The following is a 22,933-nucleotide window of genomic DNA, read 5'->3' as shown; positions in this document are numbered from 1 at the left end:
AAAATTTAAATTAATCACTTTAATTCAATCCTAATCCAATTAGAAAAAAATAATTCTCCAATTAATCTAATTTAGAGTTTTGATTTTAATATAAAATCAAAATTTTATAAAATAGAGGTAAAATCATTATTCTGCAAAAAATACCCTATTGTAATAAAGTAAAGGGTAAAATTATAATTCTCCCCTGAAAACCCTAATCAAAGTTGAAACGACAGAATCATAATTTCCCTCTTCTTCATCTTCTTCTTCCTTGGCTGCAGTTGATAGTGGGTTCACAGCCTATTGCTTCACACAACACCAGCAGTACACAACACCAGCAGTGGTAACAAAGGATGCCACTGTGTTGCTTGCAGCGCGAGGCAACAACTGCCTGCTATACTTGCCACCAGTACAATGCAATCAGCCTCGCGATTTGGTGGCAGCGCGTGAGGCGCTATGCTTGGCAGGGAAGCAACTATGGGCTGCTGTCTCTCACGTCAGTAGCATATTAGGTCCTACACCTGGTGTGATTGCAACCATACGATGATGCCTCTCACACAATAGTGAGCGACAATAGATCTGGCGCCACTGCTGGCGGCGTTATTCTCGTGATATTTGGTTATTTTATTTTATTTTTTAATTATATATGATCAGAAAAATAGCCAAAAAAAATTTTTAAATTTTTTTTTCAAGTAAAATTAATTTATAATTAATTTCAATAATAATTAAAATATATATTTAATAACTCTAATTATTAAATGACTTTGCTATCACTATTAGGTTTTCTAAAATACATTCACGAAATGAAAATAATAATTTTTTTTGAGAGTCCAAAAAATCTAATTAGACAATCTAGAATCATTTAGGATTTTAATAAATATTTCTTAAACATCAGATATTTTTTTTAAGATTTTGTAAAGTTTGATTAGTTTTTTTAAGGTAAAGTTATTGCAAATCATAATACATTCAAGTGATCTCTAAAAGTAATTCATACAAATTACAAGTGAAAAATATCTTAAAACTCTTCTTAGAAGAGAGAGATAGATTATTATGCTTTTAAGTGTTGATTTTTTTTTTTCAATACATATGTTTTATAACATCTGTATAACTCTCATTTCAAAATATAAGGTATATAACATTGTATTTATAGGTAAAACCTAATATATCTATAATAGTAAAATATTAATTTACCCCTTTAATAATATCACGTATATTATTTAAAGATAATTTTAGAAATCTATGCAATCAAATCTCTACTTGATTTTCTCGGTCTAGAATTATAATTCCATGTATAAATTACATTATAATTTTTAATTTCTAAAACTTATTTACAGTCAAGTAACACATGATTAATTATCCTATTTTAATTTATGTCTAATGATTCTTAATGTGTGTGACCTATTAGGTTCTAATAAGTTACCCTAAATGTAAATCATAATACTAAATTAAATAGAATTAAATAAATTAAATAATTTAATTTATTATCAATTTAACAATTAATTAATCTATATTTAAAGATCAATTGCTCTATCGTGTCATAATTTTTTAAATACTATAAAAATTATAAGTGTTTTGACTTAACTTTTTAATAAACAATTTCTGAGTGAAGTTATTATTCATTTATAAAAAATATTTTAATTTAAATATTATAACATAAAATATTTCTACTCCAACAAATTATTCTTGTATTACTGCAAATATGGAAGGTTCAGAACAGAAAAGGCGTTGAAAGCTAATTCAACTTTGGTGGCCAAACCTGTAAGTAGATGTTACTTGATATAGAAATTTAAGGACACGACCTGCATCCGACATTATAAGTCCTGGTTGCATCGCTACTTGTATTACTGCAATGCAGCAGGCAATCTCCCCCTCTCCAGCATCCAAAAGGCAGCAGTGGTCATCCTGTGGAACACCTCAGCACTGAGACTGGAATCAATGGCTAAATTCAAGCATCGATCCCAGCACATTTGCTAAAACAAATGTCAAATGACTTGCTAAATCTCAAAAAATCACAAACTACGTGAAATCCCCGGCACAAAACAGGACAGAAAGAGAGACTATATACTAGGGTTTACCATCTTGTAGAAAGGTTCAGTTTGATATGAACAAAGTTTATTGATGCAAAGGACAAAGTAAAAGAGTCAACACAACGATTTCAATTAATTTCAAGGCTGAAGAAGAGTGGCAATATACTGAAGATCCTATAACATTCCAGATATTATTGCAAAGCATTTCAACAGTTCATCTCAAATGGTCCTGGAAATTAAAAGTAGCAAACACTAAAACCCAGAGAGTGAATGCATTAAGGTGAATTGGAAAGGCCCTTACCAAATTAAAGAATTCCTCTGAATTTAACTTTCAGAACCCAAACCGGAAACCAGTCTATATCTTCGGAAACTTGAACTTTCCATTCAGCCAGCACTGATCAGCTAGAGATAACTTGGTTGATGAAATAGCCCCTTAAAATGTTGGGAGAAGGAAAGCTCAAGGAACAAGGTCATGTCATTAAACAAGCCACCTGCATTTTATGAAGCTCCAATCATAAGATTGAGATAGCTGCCTTCGGGCCACGGATAACTATCCAGAAACCAGAACCACAGCTCATGTTTCCTCTAAAGCCTATGTCCTATGGGTGTATTTGTGCAGAATTTTTTGAGCTGCAAGCCACACATGGTTAATCTTGAGTCTGTATTTTCATAAATGGATGAACAGATTTGTATTGATGGATTAACGAGTACGTCAATGAACAGTCAATTTCATTCAACATAGTGCTTTCCAAACACAAATTTGCCTGTCATACTGATTCTCTTAAACCATATTGTTTACTTTTTATGATACTAAATATTCAATAATATCCGAGCCAATAACATGAACATTATCATCAAGTATAAACATCAGTTTTTCTTACACGCTGTAGAATCAATTGAAGAACCAACAATAATGAACAGGCACACAAAAAATATAACTGAATCATTCTTCGAGGTAACACCTTGGACATAATATCGCCTCACAAGCAATGCAACAGCCTATAGCATGAAAATAAGTAGCGTACTAGGAGAAAACACGCTCGACAATACATTCAAGCTAGAGAAGAATGTTGCACTAGCACTAAGTATGGCTATTAAAATAGAGGCATTAATAGGTGTTCCAGTTTTAGGATGAACCAGAGCAAACCAAGGAGGAATCATGTGGGATCTTGTTATTTGAGTCCAAGTGATCCAACCAATAAGCCTGTAGTCATTCCCTCAAGTGCACAAATACTCACTAAATGCTTAGCCCAGTTCATGCCAATCTGAGCAAAAGCATCCGAATATGCAGCATTTGCATCACTCTCTGAATATTTGACCATCCCCGTCAATGCCAAAGCCATCAAGCAATAAATCACAGTGATTATAGACATTGAACCAACCAAGCCAATTGGTACATCCCTTGACGGGTTCCTGGTCTCTTCAGCCATGGTAGCAACCATATCAAACCCAGTGTAAGACTAATACACAACAGCGGCAGAAACGAAGGCACCCTCTGCCCCATTCGGAAAATAGGGTGCCGAATTTGAGTTCTTGAAATGAATAAACCCAACAACAATAATAAAAGCAATGACAAAAGCAAGCAGAGGCAATAGAGGCAATCCAATTCAACAAAGAAGTCCTTTTCGTCCCACTCATTGCTATAGAGTTAGCCACCAAAAGGACTACAGCTGCTAATGGACCTAAAAGATTGAACCCATCAGCGAAATAGTCAATTTTAATTGTCATAAAGTAAGGATTTTATTTATAGTGAAAGATCATTTGCCTTCATGTGAAAGCTTATGTAAGCAGTTGTGTAAACAATTATTATACTTGAGACTTAGTTATATTATATATAAAAAGTTATGATTTGGTTTTCTAATAAAAGATAAAAAAATAATAAATATTAGGTATAACATGAATTATATAAAAGATATTTGAGTGATCAAGAGATGATTAATCATTCTATATAAATTAAAAAAAATATTCCATCTATTATCAAATAGTATTGATTGTGAGATTATTGCACAAGGTAGAATGAGATTTAAAAATAGTTTTCTAATGTAAATATTCATGATAATAGGATAATAATTACACTGAAAAATTATTTAGTGAAAGGTTAAGTCAAACCACTTATAACTTTTCTAATATTTGGGGATCATGACACATTACTAGACGGTGGACTTGATCTTCAAATATAAATCAATCAATTGTTGAATTGATAAGAAATTAAAATATTTAATTTATTTAATCCTATTTTATTTAGAATTGTGATTTATATTTAAGCTAATATATTAGAAAATCTAATTGGTCACACATATAAGAACCACTAACCATAAATTAAAATGAAATAATTAATCAAGTGCGACTTGATTTTAAATAAGGTTTAAAAATTAAGGACTATAATGAAATTAATATAAGGGATTGCAATTTTAAATCTAAAAAAATCAAATAATGACTTAATTGAATAAATTTCTAAAAATTATCCTGAAATAATATATGTGATATTATTTTGAGGGGAAATTAATATTTTATTATTTATAGGATTATCATGTTTTTATATCAATAGAATGTTATGTTTTATATTTCATATGTAGAGAAAAATTATACAAGTTACATAACATATATAAGACAAACACCTGAAACAAATGAAAAGAGCTAATACTCAAAGTAACAGTGATCATTCTCTACTAAAAGAATTTTAGGAGATTTCTTGTTGGTGGTTCGTGTGAATTATTGTTAGAAACTGAACATTTAGATAACTTGTGTTTTTGTGAAAACCTAACCTTGAGAAAGTTGATCAAACCTCAGAAAAAAAATATGATCTTCAGTTCGCTCAAATCATAAACAACTCTAGATTATCTAATAAGATTCTTGAAAATATTTTAAATTATCATTTCCACAATGTTTATGTGTTCTGAAAAATCCAAAACTTAAATAGTTCAAAATTATAGATGACAAACATATTGACTATTCTATCCCATCATTGCATGAACACACCCACTAATGTTGAGGACTATAAATAGTCTTAAACCCAAGGGAAGTTATCTTCTCATTCATTAGAAAACTTAACCTTCTTCTTTTGTAAGTTTTGCAAACACATAGCATGGCCTCCTAGCCTAGGACTCTTCTTCTCCACCATTAATGCCAATTCAAGCATCAGAGATCCCTTAAACTTTCATAAATGTTTTGTTTTACAATAGTGAATAAATAAATAAAATATTACTTAATGTTTTTTTAGTTTTAATCTTGAGATTTACTTTTACATATGATAAAGTCAGGACTTAAAATAATTCATCCACATCTAAAATATTTATTTAAATAAATTATTTTATTATAAATTTTATAAGATATATAGTTATCCAACCCGATTCAACTAGGAGACTCACCTAAATTACTTAAATTACTTTGATTTAGTTAAATCAAGTTTAGTTGATGGATCCTACGCACCTACTTGAAATTGAAGACTTGGTTGATTTAGCTATAAAAATATTAAAAAAATAAAATTAGATTTTAATATATTTAATTAAAAAACAAAGAGAAAATGAGCTGACTTGTGGCTGGCTCAATAATTCAATGACCGGAATCCCTCACCAGATAAAACCTTATGACAGCGGTGTGCTGTAAATTTAAATTACTATAAACAATTGAGTTTTGAGAAGAAATCATTCCACACAGAACACTCATCCGATTTTATCCTTGTTATGGTCAGATATATAGCGCGTTTGGCAGTGTAATTGCGGGTGTTTTTCAAATAACTTTTCGTGCCAAAATACATGTCAATTATATTTTTTCATTTTTTAAAAATCAATTTTGACATCAGCACATCAAAACGATTCAAAACATACAAATCATATTAAATTTTTTTTTTTAAAAAATAAATTTAAATTTTTTGGGAACGCAGCCGCAACCGCATTTCTAAACATTCCCATAGTAAGTAGTAGCAGAAGTTTTTTTGGGATGTTTTTTAAAATATTTTTTATTTTAAAAAATATTAAAATAATATAATTTTTATTTTTAAAAATTATTTTTCACGTATTAATTTAAAGTTAAAAGAAACTTTTTAAATTAAAAAAAACAGCTTTAAAACGTAATGCTAAAACAGTGCAATAATGGGATGATTTAGTCTTTTTAAAAGTGAAACTGATGAATTTAGATTCGGACACAAAAGTCGGCCTTCAAAGGATTTTCACCTGCTGTTACCAATAAGAAAAAGAACAGAAGGATTTCACTTTGCTATAATACGCACCCTCACCGCCAAATACCAGCCAGAGAAAATTCCGAGAAACCCAGAGAAGAGAAGTCACCAAGAAAGGAAAGGAAAAGAAAAGAAAAGTTGAATACAGAACAATGCAGCGGGATCGTCAGGATCATGGATCGAGGTCTTCCAAGCCCGCTACCATTCATAGCTATGCCCAATCCGGGGATCTTCTTGGGTTCCAAAGGTTACTCAGAGGAGACCCTTCTCTCCTCAATGAAAGAAACCCTGTTGTAAGATTCCATTATTTGATACTCATTTACATGTTTCACATGCAAAGAATTCATGCTTCTGGAAGCGGTTTTTTTTCTCTCCTTCTAGTTTCTGTGCAAATGGTGTTCTTTAAAGTGTATGTTGTGTAAATGTAAGATCTTGATTCATTTCATCTGTTGGGTTGGTTCCTTAATTTATGCTTATTTTGGTTGTCGTGATTGAGTTGTGGGGGTGGGGGAGGGAGGCTGGATCTGTTACGGGCACAATTGAATGGGAAGTTTGGTGTCAGAATAAGACATTTTGCCCCCTTTTTTTTTGCTTTGGCTATGAACTTTGCTTTTCAGTTAAACGGTTGTCTATGGTCTTATGTAAGAAAAGTTCATGCATCTTTGCACCTTGCTGTTTTTTTTCTTTCAAATTTAACTTGATTTGCTTTAATTGCAGATGGCACAGACTCCTCTTCATGTATCTGCTGGTTACAACAGGGCTGATATAATTAAATTTCTTCTTGATTGGCAAGGAGCAGAGAAGGTTGAATTGGAACCTAGGAACATGGCAAGTACAATTTATATATTTGCGTTTCAGTTTCCTGATCAAATTTTATATCAATTGCTTAGATCTGTCCATTAATTTCTGCAAGCTTCTCTTCATTAACACATCTGATTTCAATGTGGGTGTTATCATCCTGAAATTTGCAGTATGGAGAAACTCCATTACACATGGCAGCAAAGAATGGGTGCACTGAAGCTGCACGATTACTTCTTGCTCATGGTGCTTTTGTTGAAGCCAAAGCGAATGTGTGTTTTCATGGCACCATGTTATCTGTTTTTGGTTTGTTTCAAATTAAGAACAAGAACTGTGGAAAACAATTTCTAATTTAAACCTTTTTATTTCCCTGTCTTATTCATGCAGAATGGAATGACACCATTACACCTTGCAGTTTGGTACTCAATTAGAGCGGAAGACCACTCAACTGTCAAGACTTTGCTGGAGTATAATGCTGACTGCAGTGCAGAGGACAACGTATTATAGATGCCAGTGTTCATCTCTTTCCATTTTAGTTTAATTTTCAATGTTATAAAATGATGAGGATTTGTGGAACCTTAACTTGCAGGAGGGCATGACTCCTCTGAATCACCTCTCACCAGGTCCAGGAAGTGAGGAGGTGCGTAAACTACTGCACTGGCATCTTGAAGAGCAGAGAAAGAGAAAAGCACTTGAAGCATGCTCTAAAACAAAAGCTAAGATGGATGAACTTGAAGATGCTTTAACAAATGTAGTGGGGTTGCATGAACTCAAGGTGCAATTGAGAAAATGGGCAAAGGGGATGCTTTTGGATGAGAGGCGCAGGGCCCTTGGTATGAAAGTTGGTATGAGAAGACCGCCTCATATGGCTTTCTTGGGAAGCCCTGGAACAGGTATTGAAGCATTTAATTGTTTCTGGATTATTATGCTATTTCCATCTTATTCTGTAAATCAATCTTCAGTCTTGAAATTGAAAACAGAATATTTTAATTTTGCTATGCTATTTTGCCTCCACTTCTGACAAACAAGTTATGACACAGGATTTTCCTTTTTGCAAGTGTTTCAGAATTCTCGAGTCCAGTTGCTATTTAAAAATAACTTAATGATTGCATCCTCATATGCACTGTGTCAAACTTGTGTCATTAGCTTGGATTAGCTTTCAACACAGTTTTATTGTGGAGAAAATGGAGTTCTTAGCTAAATTTAACGAGGCCTTGTCACCAAAAAACAGCTCAATACCCTTTTTTGTGTTATACTGTTCATTGAACCACTGTTCTCATTAAATCATAGACCAAAAGCTCTTTTCCAGATAAGTCATTCCATCCCATTTTGTTTCTGAATTGTTCCTGCAAGTTTTCCCAATTGATGCTACTTGTTCCTTTTAATTTATGTTACTAGTTGACTTTCCTTATCTGATGTGAAAAGGAAAGACTGAGCTACACTTCATGATGTGCTTGAGGTGACAAAAAAGAATATCATATGTTTCTTCAGTTTGTCAATATGTATGCATGTAACTCTCTTGTTTAAACCCTTAATAGTTTTTCCTTAGGCGTCCGAGTCTCAATGTTTGCTTAAAAGTGGTAGAGAAGCACAAAAATGTTCATTGGATTGATTTTCAATTATTTTGTTGTTACACTTATATTTTTCAGTACATCTCTCATAGAGTGAGATTATTATCATTATCTATAGGTAAGACCATGGTAGCTCGAATACTTGGAAGACTACTCCATATGGTGGGAGTTCTACCTACTGACAAGGTAACGGAAGTACAACGAACAGATTTGGTTGGCGAATTTGTTGGTCACACTGGTCCCAAGACTAGACGAAAGGTTTGTTACCGGGGTTTCTGAAATAAAATGTTATATTTTCCTTAGCAGAGAATGTAATAGTTTCTTTTGCCAAAATAATTTTCCACTCCTGTTGCAGATTGCAGAAGCAGAGGGAGGAATTCTTTTTGTGGATGAAGCATATCGCCTTATACCATCGCAGAAAGAAGATGATAAGGACTATGGGATTGAAGCGTTGGAAGAAATCATGTCTGTTATGGACAGCGGAAAAGTCGTAGTCATATTTGCTGGCTATAGCGAACCAATGAAGCGTGTGATATCTTCTAACGAGGGTTTCTGTAGAAGGGTTACCAAGTTTTTCCATTTTAATGACTTTAGCTCTAAAGATTTAGCAAATATTTGCCACATCAACATGAATACTCAGGACGAAGGCAGTCCGCTGTATGGTTTTAAATTACATCCTTCATGCTGTGTAGATGCCATTGCTGCCTTGATAGAGAGAGAAACAACAGAAAAACAGCGTAGGGAAATGAATGGAGGCTTGGTAAATACCATGCTAGCTAATGCTAGAGAGAATTTGGATCTCAGGCTTGATTTCAACTGTTTAGATACTGATGAACTGCAGACCATCACCTTAGAGGATTTGGAAGCAGGTCTTCAACTGTTATAATCACGATAAGGAAAGGATGTTGTAATATATTTTTAGTAGCCTGGTAGGATTTCATTGTTTTCACCGGTTTATATATTATCCGTATCCTACAGCTGTCTTGAGGATCCAAGTTTGTCCGAGATTTTTTACTCATCCTGTCATGTTAGATGTTGTTAGGTCAACAAAAACAGGGAAATGTCCTAATGATCGGTTTTCCCTCTATTTCTCATTAATTCATTCATTTGGCCAGTCATTATGTCTGTGCCATCATGTAGTAATCTTTTTCAACTTTTGGTTACGGATTTCTGTGTATTCTTTCTGTAATTGCAAACTGTTGGCATTGGTAATTCTCTACGTTTCCCCTATCCAACTCTCCTATTCTTTGAAATGATGGAAAATTTGAAAATGTCCATCAAACTGAAATGTGTCTTTTTTTTTTTTTTTCTCTCCCGACAATGATGTATTGGTGCTTTTCAAGCTTCCCTTTGCGTGGAAGGAAAAATATCGGAAAAAGAAAACAAAAACAAAAATAAAAAAAATAAACCAAAGAATCCCATTAAATGATACAAGGTATGCCATAACAAGAACCAGGACTGTGGACTGTGTTCTCAAAATCTCCAAAATTTCTGGTTAAACCACATAATAGATAAGAAAAGGAAAAAACCCCCCTCTTTATCTCTCTTTGCTTCTCCATTTGTAGGGTGTAGAGAGGAGCAATTATGGTCTCAAGTTCCCTCTCGATAATACTCTCACTGCCCGCCTCTTCAATTCCTTCAAATTCAACCTCTGATTTGTATTCCACCTCCACTCCTCTCAGGTCGATACTAGAGTTTAAAAACAACTCTAAACCCATCAAAACTTCTCCTATTTTTCGCCTCTCTCTTCAGCAATCTTCAAGAATATTGGCCTTTTCTTCTTCTAATAAAAACAATAATCAAGATGGGTCAGCAGAGCAGTTCCTGGAAAACAACTCGATTGCGGATTTCATGAGGTTCAAGAAAGGCTCTGACAGAAGCAGTGCTGAGTTGCAGACTGCTGTTGTTAGTTATAAAAAGAGATTCCCTTGGTCCATTCTTTACCCTTTTTTTCAGGTACATCTTTCTCAATCTTGGCTTGCTTCAACTGGGTTTGATGTTTTAGGGGGATTACTATATTATTTATTATTTGCTTGTGTTTTTTTTTTTCTCTATATATATTTTTGCCTGTGCAGGTTGATTTGGTTTCTACAATTCACATTGCGGATAAAGAGTATGTACTACCTTGTTTGAATTTGGTTTCTTCCTTTCCTCTGTTGTTTTGTTGCAGTTTAAAATTGATTAGAGATGGTGTATATCTGATCTTAATGGTTTCATATCTTTTAATTACTTGGTGCTGCTGGTTATAGTTATGTTATCACAATTTGTCTTTAAGTACTCTCTACTTGATTAGATATTCTGATTTTCTAGCTTTCTGGTTAGCTTTCTTTCTTTATTGAACTTTTACCTGTTTATATTTTTTCCTTATATATATCTTGCCTGACAACCAATTCTGGCTTGCAACTATACCCCGAAAATGAATCAAGACTTGATCTTTGAAAATCCTTTAGTAGCTACTTGTAATTGTGACTAAAAGGAATCATCTTTGTTTTTGCTGTTGGGATTCCTCCAATTCTTTATCAACTCATTCTAGGAGCTCCTTGGAAGGCCAAGGATTAAGTTTTGGCTTGAGATAACTATAAAATTACTGTTGACGATGTCTACAAGTACAACTAACTAGCTGTAATAAGTTGTTTTTCTATTCACCCATTTGCCTGAATTCTTTGGCAGATACTTTGAGACCATCCAGAAGGAACTTGAACCATATGATCGTGTCCTTTACGAGATGGTGGCTAGCAGGGAGAGTTTGGAAAGTAGAAGAAATACTGCTGTTGCAAAGAGAATGAAAGGTTCACGCTCAAGAGGATTTAACATTCTGGGGTGCATTCAGCGACAAATGGCTCGAATCCTTACGCTTGATTTTCAATTAGACTATCTTGATTACCAGGCTGAGAATTGGTATCATGCAGATCTTGACTATGAGACCTTCAAGATACTTCAGGTATAAATTGCAAACAGAATGGAAATCATGGGGGCTGTTCAAATGAATTTACATTGCTTTCTACTACCCACCCCTTTCTGGCTTGTGCTCCTGTTATTTAGTTAGTATTGGTACCACTGATTCCATCTGGTGCTGTTTCCAAATATTGATATGCAGCTGTACTTATAAAGCGACGTGGGAAGTAATTGATATTGCCATAATTTATAATTTCTTTTCATTCAGTTTTTACCATGTTATAATTGGTGCATTGCTTCCATATTACCACTTTTTTTTTTTATAATTTTGGGCAAGTCTTGGAGTGTTCAACAAGATTGCTAGATATGCAAGCATTACTAATGTTGCTTTCCGATTTCTTTTAGCTAGAAAAGGGTGAAAGTTTCTTGACATTTGCAAGAGATATGACTCTTAAATCAACAAAAGCCATGGTGCAGCCTGCGATTCCAGAAGACCTTGGTCCTTGGAGATCCAAACTTCTATGGGCTTCTCGCGTGCTTCCCATGCCACTTGTAGGCCTTTTCATTATTGGAACTGTTTGTGACACGGGAAGTCCTGCATCAGAATATCCAGAGCTAGAAGCCTTATCCAGGCTCGATTTTGGCGCTGCTGTGAAGGTGTTCCTTGCAAAGCGATTAACATCTGAGTAAGTGACGACCATTTAATTTAGTAGCATTGTTTTCAGCGTATTTTCTTCATTTGGAGCATGATAAATTTGCTACATGTTCAGGGTGGGATTTAGTTCTGTTATTTGATCATTACTTTAATGTTTCGGTTCAAATGAATGCTCTACCTCCCCACTGAGAAAAGGTTTGGGGGAGAGGGGATGGGGGGACAGAGTCTAAGCAGCTCAGATTCATTGAGTTCTGTGTTCTAAATTATAACCGAGTGTTGGCTTTCTGCAGCCACTGATTATTCTCAAATTGAAGGCCATAATCACATAAATCTCAAAGAGTCCTCTGTCCCCAACTCGAAACAGTGGCATGGAAACAAATGGGCAATTATTCCATTGATCAAAAAACTGTCATAAAGTTGGGTTTTGTGTTGCGGGCGTGCATGTGAGACTATTTCAAACTATACATTTGCAGACTTGGATCAAGCATTAATTGGCTTTTGAATGAATCAGATCGAACTTTGTGATTTTAATTTGCTTTCCACCTGCCACATTACATCAGTAACTTAGAGCCAAGTTGTGTGATTCCAGTTTTTTCTTAAAAAAGTGTATGATCTTCTATTTCAAAGTTCAATACTTTAAAAGGTGAAAATAAGTGATGATATTAGATGGTTAATACATAGGCACTTGTCTCCTCTTCCATGAGAATACTGGTTCCTTTGGTGATTGATTGATGGGTCATGTTTTGAAGGTTCACACAAGTGACAGCAGATTTAGAAGAGGAATCGGTCATCATCGGTGAGAGGAACAAAGCAGCAGTTGAAGCACTTAGAAGAGCTATCAACGAGGGCCATAATAAGATTGCCATACTGTATGGAGGTGGCCACATGCCAGACCTGGGAAGGCGCTTGCGAGAGGAATTCGACTTGGTCCCTTGCGGAGTGCAATGGATAACAGCTTGGTCTATAAGGAACCGGGTTTTGAATAGCAATTCCCTTCCATTTCTGAGAACAATGGCTGAAGTTTTGGGTTGGCCATTGAACCGCTACCAGACATTGGCATTGCTCATCTTTTCATCAGTCCTGGCAATAGATCTTTGGTTCTGGGAGCTCTTTTTTGGAAGTACAGTGAATTGGATCTCGCAAATTGCTTCAGAAGTTGGGCAATATGTGAACAACTCACGGATGATTTGGTAATATTTCTTATCAGATTGTTCTCAATCAGGAGAAAAGAAAATTTGTTTATCGCCTTGTGTACATGTTGTAAACTTAATTAAGTTAAAAGGTTTGTTTATTTAGCTGAGCCAAACAAAGACATAGAAATAGTAATTTGATTGAACCATCTTGGCTTGGATGAAATCATTTGTGGAATCAATCACCTGGATAACTTGGTTGCCAAATCATTCCAAGCTATAACACCCCACCCTCACTGTTCCCTGCCTTTTCAGTTTAATGGCAAATAAATGTTCATTTCACCTTGTTGTCTCCTGTCAAGACTGTTTAGAGTAGACATTAATGGAGTCAGCATATATAGTTAATAAGGAGAAAATAAGGAGAAATGGCAGAAAGAGCGATGTCATCATTTATATACGAGGCCATACACCAAAGCAAAACTAATAAGATTCTTCTGTTGTTTCATCACATAGAGCAGAAAACAAAAACAGTCACGCAGGCAGATAGATTACGGAGTAGTAAGCAACTGAAGATTAGATTATTTTGCCGTTTAAGAGGATGCTGAGGCTCCTTTTAAATTTTTCCTTGGAGCAGCCTCGCAACCTGTGCTAGACAACTTCTTAAACAAAATAATAGAAATATAGCGCAGGTACCTCATCCTTCCGGTTCCTGTTGTCTTCCTTCTGATTGTCTTCTCACTCACAACATGTTCTGAGACGGGCGGAGGGACAGCGGCAAGCACCGCAAAGACTCTTCTGGATATTGAAGCTGCGGCGGCCACAGTGCGTGGGCCTTGTTCCTTCTCTTTCCAAAGCTTCCTGTTCCTTTTTCCCAGTCAAATTAAATTTCACATATCCTTCAATTCCAATCCCTCAAAAATATACACAAACTAGCTATATGATTAATTATTTAATTAAGATTAAAGAATATTTCTATATTGGTAACCAACAGTACCATTTTCTTCTTTACAGAGGAGAACAAATTCAATTCTGAGTACACACTAGCTCGATTATCATCTCAAGCATCGAGAGAATATAGGATAAATAACCTTTTAATGGGATTAAAAAATGATAATAAATGGCTTTGATATAAAAAATCTCAATGCTAAATTTTGATAGTAATTTTTATAATCCATGATTAATATAGGATAAATAACCTTTTAATGGAATTTATTATTGAAATTTGGTCTTAAAGCAATAATAAAATTATTTTAAAAAAATATTTTCAATATTAAATTTTAATCATGATTTTATTATCCATGAATTAACATATCATTAATAACCGCATAATAAAACGGTGGCCTAGCAATTTTAGCCAAGCCTACTACGCATAAAAAAATAACTTTTGCATCTATTTAATATTCATGTAAGTCTTATTAATCATTGTTGTCATTTTCATTTAAAGCTCACATGTTCTGCCTTTAAAGCCCTTAGAAGGAGTAGCATGATAACAAAAGACTTGAGATTTGTATAGCAGGTCTCGAGTTCGAGCTAGGACGTGTATCTCTTATAAGAGCCTGGGACAGCCGAGATTTTACTCGTTCACCTGAGCCCACAAAGTACGCTTTTCGGAGGGTAAGGTTTCCTCGAATCCAAAAAAAAAAAATTTCTTGCTTTTAAAAAACAAAAACCATTATATGTCATGTCATATGCATCCATTTTGAATTTATAATTTATTTATAAAACCCATGACACCCATTAAAAAAAGCCAACATTCCAAGAATTTTTTTTTAAAATTCTTTTTTGAATTTGTATAAAAAATAAATTTTTTGTTATTCTCTTATAATATTTAAGATAAATAAATTCAGCTATTATCTTGAATATTAATGAGAAGTAATATTTCTATTTCCTAGTTTTTAAAATATATCTTTCTTTCCAGATTTTAAGTCTTTTGGTTTAATATTCATTGATGATACTAAAGTGCCAATGAAGAGTATTAATTTCTTAAGTAAGTCCTAAACATTCATGCCATCAAATTTTACCACTAAGTAGATCAACTCATAATGGTTATTATTTGAATATTTGGAGATCGAGGTACAAAAAATCTCATTCAATAAAAAATATAAATGAACACTAATACTATATTATAAATGAACCTAATCATGTTATTATTTATTGGCCACTATTACATAAATAAAATGTTATTATTTGAATATTTAGAGATCAAGGTACAAAAATCTCATTCAATAAAAAATATAAGTGAACACTAATACTATATTATAAATAAACCTAATCATGTCATTATTTATTGGCCACTATTACATAAATAAAATGTATAGCAATAAATCTTTTTAGGATAAGAGCTAGGTTTAATGAGCCTAATTGATACGAATTCACATAACCCCCACATAAAAAAGACAAATCATGAAAAACTAAAGAATCAAGTTTGAAAAGAGTATAACATATAAATTATTTGAACTAAAACATCAATGCTATTAGAATTAAAATCAAGTCAATTATACTAATTGAATATTAAGGCATACTGGTTTTCTTGTAAATAGTTTAATAATTAATAAAAAATTTAAAAACCAAACAAAAGCCCAAATAAATTAGGCATTGACTATAAAACCTATAAAATACCCCCAAAATAAGAATATATTCAATAAACAAGTTTTATTAATTTTTCACTTAAAAACTGAATCGAACTGGTTAATTTGAATGCAAAGTATTAATTCGGTTTATAATTTAAAAAAAATTAAATATTGTGACCTGGTTAAGTTTTTTAACCCACAAACGAACTGAAAATCCTAATTCATAGTAAGATGCTATATTACACACAAAATAAAATTGGTTCTCGCATATTTGATAAAATAGCGAGAACAGGTTCTCTGGCATCAGAAATGTATGGGAGAATATATTGATAGCGAGGATAGCAAAATAAGACAAGCTAGCTCAGCTGCATGATCACAAGTCCCACCATGGTGATTGATAGATAGTATCATGCCATGGACAAATTTATTGATCAATTTATAATAGTTAAAGGGGGAGAGAGAGAGAGAGAGAGAGAGAGAGAGAGAGAGAGAGAGAGAGAGAGAGAGAGAGAGACTCTGTTTGCTTATACCCACTTTTATTAACAATGCACTTTCCCATCCTGTATTGATGATTGACCAGATGCCTAACAATCATTATTGCCTCACGGATGCAACCGCGTTATATAGAAATTTGTTCTTGGATAATTGCTTGTTTCCCCCCTGTAATCTACGAGGGAAGTTACCAAGGTAACAAGGACTTGGTTAGATAATCATGGAAATTAGTAATTTTGATGCGAGTTAACAGCCAAATGAACACGACAAGCGCACATGAAGCAAGCCCAAGTTACCCAGAAGTTATAATGCATCCGTGAAACACAACAATCCAGTTGAATTTTTCAGAGCCTCTTTAATCATAGCCAAAGCAAGAGTAGGCTCAAGAAATCTATGCCATTGCAATCGTTTCTTCTTGTCACCAAGCTAAAAATTCGTACTTGTGGAAAAGCTGAATCCAACTTACCCAGAACTGTCTGTTTGCATTTGGAGTGAAGGACCTTTTCGATGTGTTTTTGTGCTGTTGGAAGCTTCTCAAGCCTTGAGATGCTCTTCGCATACAGAGAGAGGGAGAGACCATAAGATCTTGATATTAAAGCCTTCATAACCCCCCCTTAATGGATATTGTACTCTCTATGATTCATTTCCTCGGTGCAGCCAAAAGCTTAGACTACTTCGCTTGTCTTTTATGCAGTGAAAAGAGTTCAAGCCAGACATGAACATGTTGACAAAGCTTTACGAATAATTTAACTTAGATTTAAACATAGAAAATGTGAACGTACCATTCTCCAGCAAGAAACATGGAAAAGGTGACAACGCTACCTTTGTCTCCCACCCTGAATCTCTCATCTCAAAACTCTCTCTCTCTTCCCACCTACAGCTTTCCCTCTCTTTTACGTCGAATGCAGTTTGAAAGTAGCTCCTTCTTTATTTGCTACGCTTTTAAATTTTCCAACTATACTTGAGGTTTTAACATATCGTCCCACCTATGATCAAAAGAAGAAGAAAACATATGGTAGGTTTTTCCTTGTTTAAGAAACTTTCTGCTGGTTTTTTATCAGGCGTTATGGATTTTATTTTTAGAAAATAATATAAATTATATATTATAATTTATCTAACTATTTAAGCTATTGAGTTGAGATATTTCTTTAACATGGTATCAGAACCTTCATGATCACGTAGTCACGAGTTTGAATTTTAGCGTCCTTATTTATTTGATAAAAGTTAAGTATAAAATAATACGAGTCTGTTCAAGTTCCAAGCCTAAAGAATTTTTATTTGAGAAAATATATTAGAAAAAAATAGAAATTATATCTTAAAAGCTCATCTGAGAACTTAAACTATTAAATCAAAATAGTTTTTATTTTTTTTAACATTAATATCATTATTCGGCAAATGGATGTAGAAGGCAAGTAGAATCGAATTGGGTACAGCGAGAAGGGCATTATAGAAGATTTGGAATCTGTCCGAACAATGAATGTATACAGAGCAGGCGATATAAATGGTATACAAAACAAATTGTAGCATAATGCTACAAATACCCAATCGAATAGAAAACACAGAGGAAGTAAGAAGAGGCCAGAACCTTGACAGACAAGTTTATTTCCGAAGGCAAAAAGAAAAGAAATGAATTGTCCTAATTAAGCCTTACAAGTCAGAGCTATCAGTCTTTTTTTTTTTTAAAAAAAAAATATTATTATTATGAAATTAGGAAAGAAAAGTACATAAAATTAAAAGCTACTCCTCCAAGGTAGTTGTAAGATGCCAAGTAAAACAAGCAGGGGCTAGGCTTGACAGCTCGAACGCCATGAATTGACATCCTAGGATCATTACAGAGGGTTGTCACTCTGCTGTTAACTCTAAATAAGGAGCAGCAAAGAGGAAACGACTAGATGGTTAATTATTCAGTTAATATGTCATCAATTAAATATCAATTTTTTTCTATTTGCATTTATAATTAAGCTTTGAGTATTTATCTTCCTTTTTTGTTTAGAGTTTTTGCTCAAATAAATAATTATTGAGTCAATATATTTATTATTTGTTTTTATTTAAACTAAATGAAATATCATGTTATAAGTTTTAGATTAAAATATCATGTAAAAGGTATCAACACAGGGCCAAACTATTTCAAAGTCCTTTTAGTTATTAAGATATTTATTATAGTATGTGAACTATATTTGATTGTTATTAACATGATAATAGCTTTTCGTTTAAGTCTCTCTCTCTCTCTTTTTCTCATATATAACAATATTAAAAATAAATGGTTATTGATAAGATGATGGGTTCAATTTTGATTAATTATTGTTCCAATAGTAGTTAAGGTAATTTAAAAGTGACGGTGGTAGTGATGATAAAAATAAAATTGTAAGTAAATAGTGATAATAATAATATTTATATTAATTATAAGTGGTAGTAGTAGTGGCAACAATAACAATATAATTATTTTAATTTTGGATTTTGTTTTCAAATTTAATCCTTATTCTTTTGATTTTTTTTTTAATTTTAGATTCTTTTGTGAATTTGATTTATCTTTTTAAATTCACTCTTTAATTCAAAATTCTAGGTATAGTCCTCTCATTTACTTTTTATTTCACATTAGGTTCTTATTCTTTTAATTTTTTTTATTCTTTATTTTTTTCTTCAACTTTATCAACATTAATTTGTTGGGGGTTGAGATTCGTGGTTTTTTTGTACTTTTTTTTTAATTTTTTTATCCTTCGAAACTATTTATTTTGAAAAATAGATTTTGTGTTTTTTTTCTGATCAAGTTATCACGATCTCATGACTTGAACAAAATGTTTCACGACATGGTAACCGGAGTATTTCTTAGGGTCGCTTTTTAATTATTTTATTTTTTATTTTTATCATTTAACACTGGGATATCTTGGAATTCAAATTTGTAATTTTTTCCTTTTAACAAGTGGTCTTTTCTTCTGGTTATTGTTATCACATTTTTTTTTAAAATTTGATCCATTTACCACCATTGCTTTTTATATCATATAATTGGATGAAACCATCATATTAGATCAAATAGGATCTATAATTGAAGTTTTTAATTTATTTTTTTTAAAACATACCAGCAGTGTCTGAGTATTGTTTTTTTATGTTATAAAAAAATAGTTCTGACTCACGACGAAACGTGAAACACATATCTAGTTTTATATTAAACAACTTAATATATGAATAATTAATTATTACAACTTCAATCTCATGCATTTTGATAAAATTTAGGGATTTGTTTTTATTTCCTAGAATTGCGGGAGAGTTATATTATTTTTTCTATAGTTTTTATCTTGATTAATTTCGGTGTTACCACAAAGCATCACATGTTACTTTTCATAATTCAATAATTACATTTATTTAGTTATATTTTATTTCAACTCCAACGTTATTTAATTTTCAAAAATTAATTGTTGTTGACACTATAAAGTGAGAATAAAAGGTGCAGAGAGAGATTAAAAGGTTTGGAGAGAGGATCCGTAGAGAAAGGGATGTATGGAAAGCCATGAGCTTAATTGTACCCAAAAACTTGCCTCTTTCTCTTGCAACTATATATTATCACCAATAATTAAAGCTCTCATCCTTTTCAAATCAAAACCACACCAACAATGAGAGATATGGAGATGGATTAAGAACCCAAATACAGAAGAGGGAGAGTTACAAGAAAGAAAAAACAGAAATCATAAACCACTCACTCATTAAAAAAAATATGAGACATTAACAATATAGGTGGATTAAAACAATTGAACAAAGATTAAAAAAATTAGGGTTTTCTGTAGGCTTCAATTTGGCGTTTCTTTATGGGTTTTTTTTTTATATAAAAAAAACGAATTGATTTTAAAGAAAAAGGAGAGATTTTAATTGCATGAGAAAAGAGAAATCATATCTAAAAAAAAACTATATTTCTCGTGAGAAGAGAAAAATGGATTGAAAACATTAAATTAGATTTTGGCTTGGGTTCATATCACTAAAAGAAATTGTATTTGAAGAGAGTGAAATTTTGCTTGATTAATTTGTCAGGTGTTTTTTTATATATATTATATATAAAGGTAATGATTAGAAATTTTTGATTGCCTGATGATGTTAAGTGTAATCTCTCTAGTTTTTTTGTTATTGTTTTGGGACAGAGAAAATCAAGACAAAAATATGTTTGATTGAAAAAATAAAGTTAAAAACATAAAAATAAATCAGTCTTTGAGGCAATTTCGGAGTGATGTGCTTCCAAAATAAGAGATACAGAGGGGACATGTATCTAGAGACAATACTTATTATTTTTTATTCCTAAAATATCATTGTAAAAAACTTTCAATTCTAAAATTGTCAAATTAAGATATGTAAGGATAAAAATAGTTATTATCATAGTTTTAAAACCCAATTTGGGGTTGATCTAAGGCAAAACTTAAGTCACCAGTCAAGACCCAAGTCATGGGTTAGGTTGACCTGATTTAATGTAAGAATAAAAGTATTTATTATCATAGTTTTAAAATCCGACTCGGGAGTTGATCTAGGGCAAAACTTAAGTCACCAGTCAAGACCCAAGTCATGGGTCAGGTTGATCTGATTTAGTGTAAGAATAAAAGTATTTATTATCATAGTTTTAAAATCCGACTTGGGGGTTGATCGGGGCAAGACCCAAGTAATGAGTTTGGATGGTCAACATGGATTGACTTGAGTCAATATATAAATAAAAGTGATTATTATAATAGTTTTAAAACTCGACTCAGAAGTCAACCTAAGACAAGGTTCTGGTCACGAGTCAGGACGGACAACCTGGCATACCCATATATATTTTTTAAAAAATAATAAAAGCAACCATGTTTTGACCAATTTTTTTTCAAAAAAATCAATGGGTTCTTGACCCATGTTTCATCTCGGTTGACCTGGGTTTTTGACCTGGTCAAGTCGAGTCAGTCATTCCTCTATTTTTTCTTAAACTCGGACCAATGTAGACCCTATGTAATAACCCACATTGGCGGGTGAGGATTTGGTCCCTGGCCTTATTAGTCGTGTTGGTTGTTGACTTGTCAGACGCGTTTTGGGGCCATGCGTGGTCACCAAGAACAAATTCGTGAGGGCGGTAAGGCCCAAAGCGGATAATATCTGGCTGGTTGGGCCAGGCTGTAACATTTAGTATCAGAGCCAACCTCACTGGCTGTCCGGTTGTGTTGATGAGGTCGTTGGGCTCCATAAGATGGATGAATTGTAATAGCCCACATCGACTCGCTGGCCTTATTAGCAGTGCTGGTTGCTGACTTGCATGTCAGATGTGTTTTGGGGTCATACGTGATCATTAAGAACAAATCCGTGAGGGCAGTAAGATCCAAAGCGGACAATATCTAGCAGGTTGGGGCGGGTTGTGACACCCTAAGTCAACCCAGTTCTGATTTTATAACTAAGATTATTATAATACTGGTAATTTCAACACTCAATATAAACTAAAGCAAAAGAAAATCTAACTATTTTTTTTTTAAATATGTAAGTTCGACAACAATACATATTAAGGGTAAAATAATTTTTTTTTATATTTTATTTTTTCTTATCCACCATAACCAAACATGATACAAAAATAGTTATTTTGTCTTGTACATCACTACCAAATACAATTCTATCTCTGTCTTTTTTTCTCCTCTATTTCCTTCTCTTCTGATCTGGGATAACAACCAAACACTATTAAAAGAACAAAGAGCAACCAAAAAAGAAAGTTTTTTTTTCTTTTTAATTATCCCTAATAAAAAATAAACATCAGTTTAAGAAAATAATCTGGACAGACAATTTGAAAGAAAAAGGTTTGTAAGATATTCAAGATTCAGCACAAGCTTTATGCTATTTGAATTTCAAATACCAAATGAATCCTGCAAAAGTGCTCCCATAGTTTCTTGGTCCCCCTGCCTTTACATATAAATGGTAATGGGTGGGTTGGCATTCCCCGAATAAACCTAACATGGAAAAAGTCTGCAAAATCAGGCCGTTCCTACCCGTCTATCTGGTTTTCCTAATCCTAGCTAGAGTAGGATATATCCAATTCAAACCATTTGTTGTGACTATGCGTTTCAACACAAAAAAAGGAAATTAATATCCATTCCAAAAAAGCTATATATGAAAGGGAATATAAATAATTGCTCAACTAGCAAAACGGGTCCGGAAAAAAACTATAAATAATTTTGTAAAAAATATTTAATAAATATTATATTATTATATTTTATACATGTCTGTCTCGATAGTGGACTATTAAGCAATCTTTATTCTGTGCTTGAAACCTTTTATTAAGTGGAGATAATTTTTATTTCATAAAATATATCTTATTTATTCTTAATAAGGTGTTTTTTCTTGGTTAAGTGAAGGTTTTTGATCATTGTTCAAGTGGATTTAGCTTAAATCAGTTCTGTTAATTAGTAAATGTTTCATTAAGGTGGTAAATGTATTTGTTTTTGACATTATCATATATAAAGTTAAAAGAAAAAATTTATGATTAAAAAAAGCTTTTTCAAAATATTAATTAAGAGTTTGAAATTAACATGAACATTTGTATAGTATCGATATGCACCATTCTTATCTTTTCACCTTTTTACTTATTAAATTTTGATTTTCATATGTTTTTCATTTAAGTGATGTACAAATAATAATTTAATTTTTAATATT

The 22,933-nt window shown here is 32.8% G+C and overlaps 2 protein-coding genes and 1 pseudogene across 2 annotated transcripts; 2 read left to right on the top strand and 1 right to left on the bottom strand.

Moving 5' to 3' along the window:
- Positions 1–2,873: 2,873 nt before the first annotated feature.
- Positions 2,874–3,734, bottom strand: LOC18107741 (cationic amino acid transporter 8, vacuolar-like; annotated as a pseudogene).
- Positions 3,735–6,142: 2,408 nt separating this feature from the next.
- On the top strand, positions 6,143–9,764 carry LOC7476283 (ribulose bisphosphate carboxylase/oxygenase activase, chloroplastic). The gene is made up of 7 exons (XM_024590109.2): positions 6,143–6,476; positions 6,901–7,011; positions 7,155–7,253; positions 7,369–7,479; positions 7,571–7,874; positions 8,671–8,810; positions 8,908–9,764. The coding sequence occupies exons 1-7, from the start codon at positions 6,336–6,338 to the stop codon at positions 9,436–9,438; spliced, it is 1,437 nt and encodes a 478-aa protein (XP_024445877.1). The 5' UTR covers positions 6,143–6,335; the 3' UTR covers positions 9,439–9,764.
- Positions 9,765–9,979: 215 nt separating this feature from the next.
- On the top strand, positions 9,980–13,458 carry LOC7458765 (uncharacterized). The gene is made up of 5 exons (XM_002324955.4): positions 9,980–10,508; positions 10,628–10,665; positions 11,223–11,493; positions 11,853–12,133; positions 12,852–13,458. The coding sequence occupies exons 1-5, from the start codon at positions 10,137–10,139 to the stop codon at positions 13,294–13,296; spliced, it is 1,407 nt and encodes a 468-aa protein (XP_002324991.2). The 5' UTR covers positions 9,980–10,136; the 3' UTR covers positions 13,297–13,458.
- The last annotated feature ends 9,475 nt before the right edge of the window (positions 13,459–22,933 follow it).

The sequence above is a fragment of the Populus trichocarpa genome, chromosome 18 (genome assembly GCF_000002775.5).
Source record: "Populus trichocarpa isolate Nisqually-1 chromosome 18, P.trichocarpa_v4.1, whole genome shotgun sequence".
Classification (NCBI taxonomy): Eukaryota; Viridiplantae; Streptophyta; class Magnoliopsida; order Malpighiales; family Salicaceae; genus Populus; species Populus trichocarpa.
Note: the sequence above shows the minus strand (reverse complement) of the source record. Positions and strands in the feature narration are given on the sequence as shown.

Coding starts and splice junctions, on each gene's coding strand:
- LOC7476283 (XM_024590109.2), top strand. CDS start 6,336: ATGCAGCGGGATCGTCAGGATCATGGATCGAGGTCTTCCAAGCCCGCT. Junction 6,477..6,900: donor TCAATGAAAGAAACCCTGTT/GTAAGATTCCAT, acceptor CTTTAATTGCAG/ATGGCACAGACTCCTCTTCA. Junction 8,811..8,907: donor GTCCCAAGACTAGACGAAAG/GTTTGTTACCGG, acceptor CTCCTGTTGCAG/ATTGCAGAAGCAGAGGGAGG.
- LOC7458765 (XM_002324955.4), top strand. CDS start 10,137: ATGGTCTCAAGTTCCCTCTCGATAATACTCTCACTGCCCGCCTCTTCA. Junction 10,509..10,627: donor TTCTTTACCCTTTTTTTCAG/GTACATCTTTCT, acceptor TTGCCTGTGCAG/GTTGATTTGGTTTCTACAAT. Junction 12,134..12,851: donor GCAAAGCGATTAACATCTGA/GTAAGTGACGAC, acceptor CATGTTTTGAAG/GTTCACACAAGTGACAGCAG.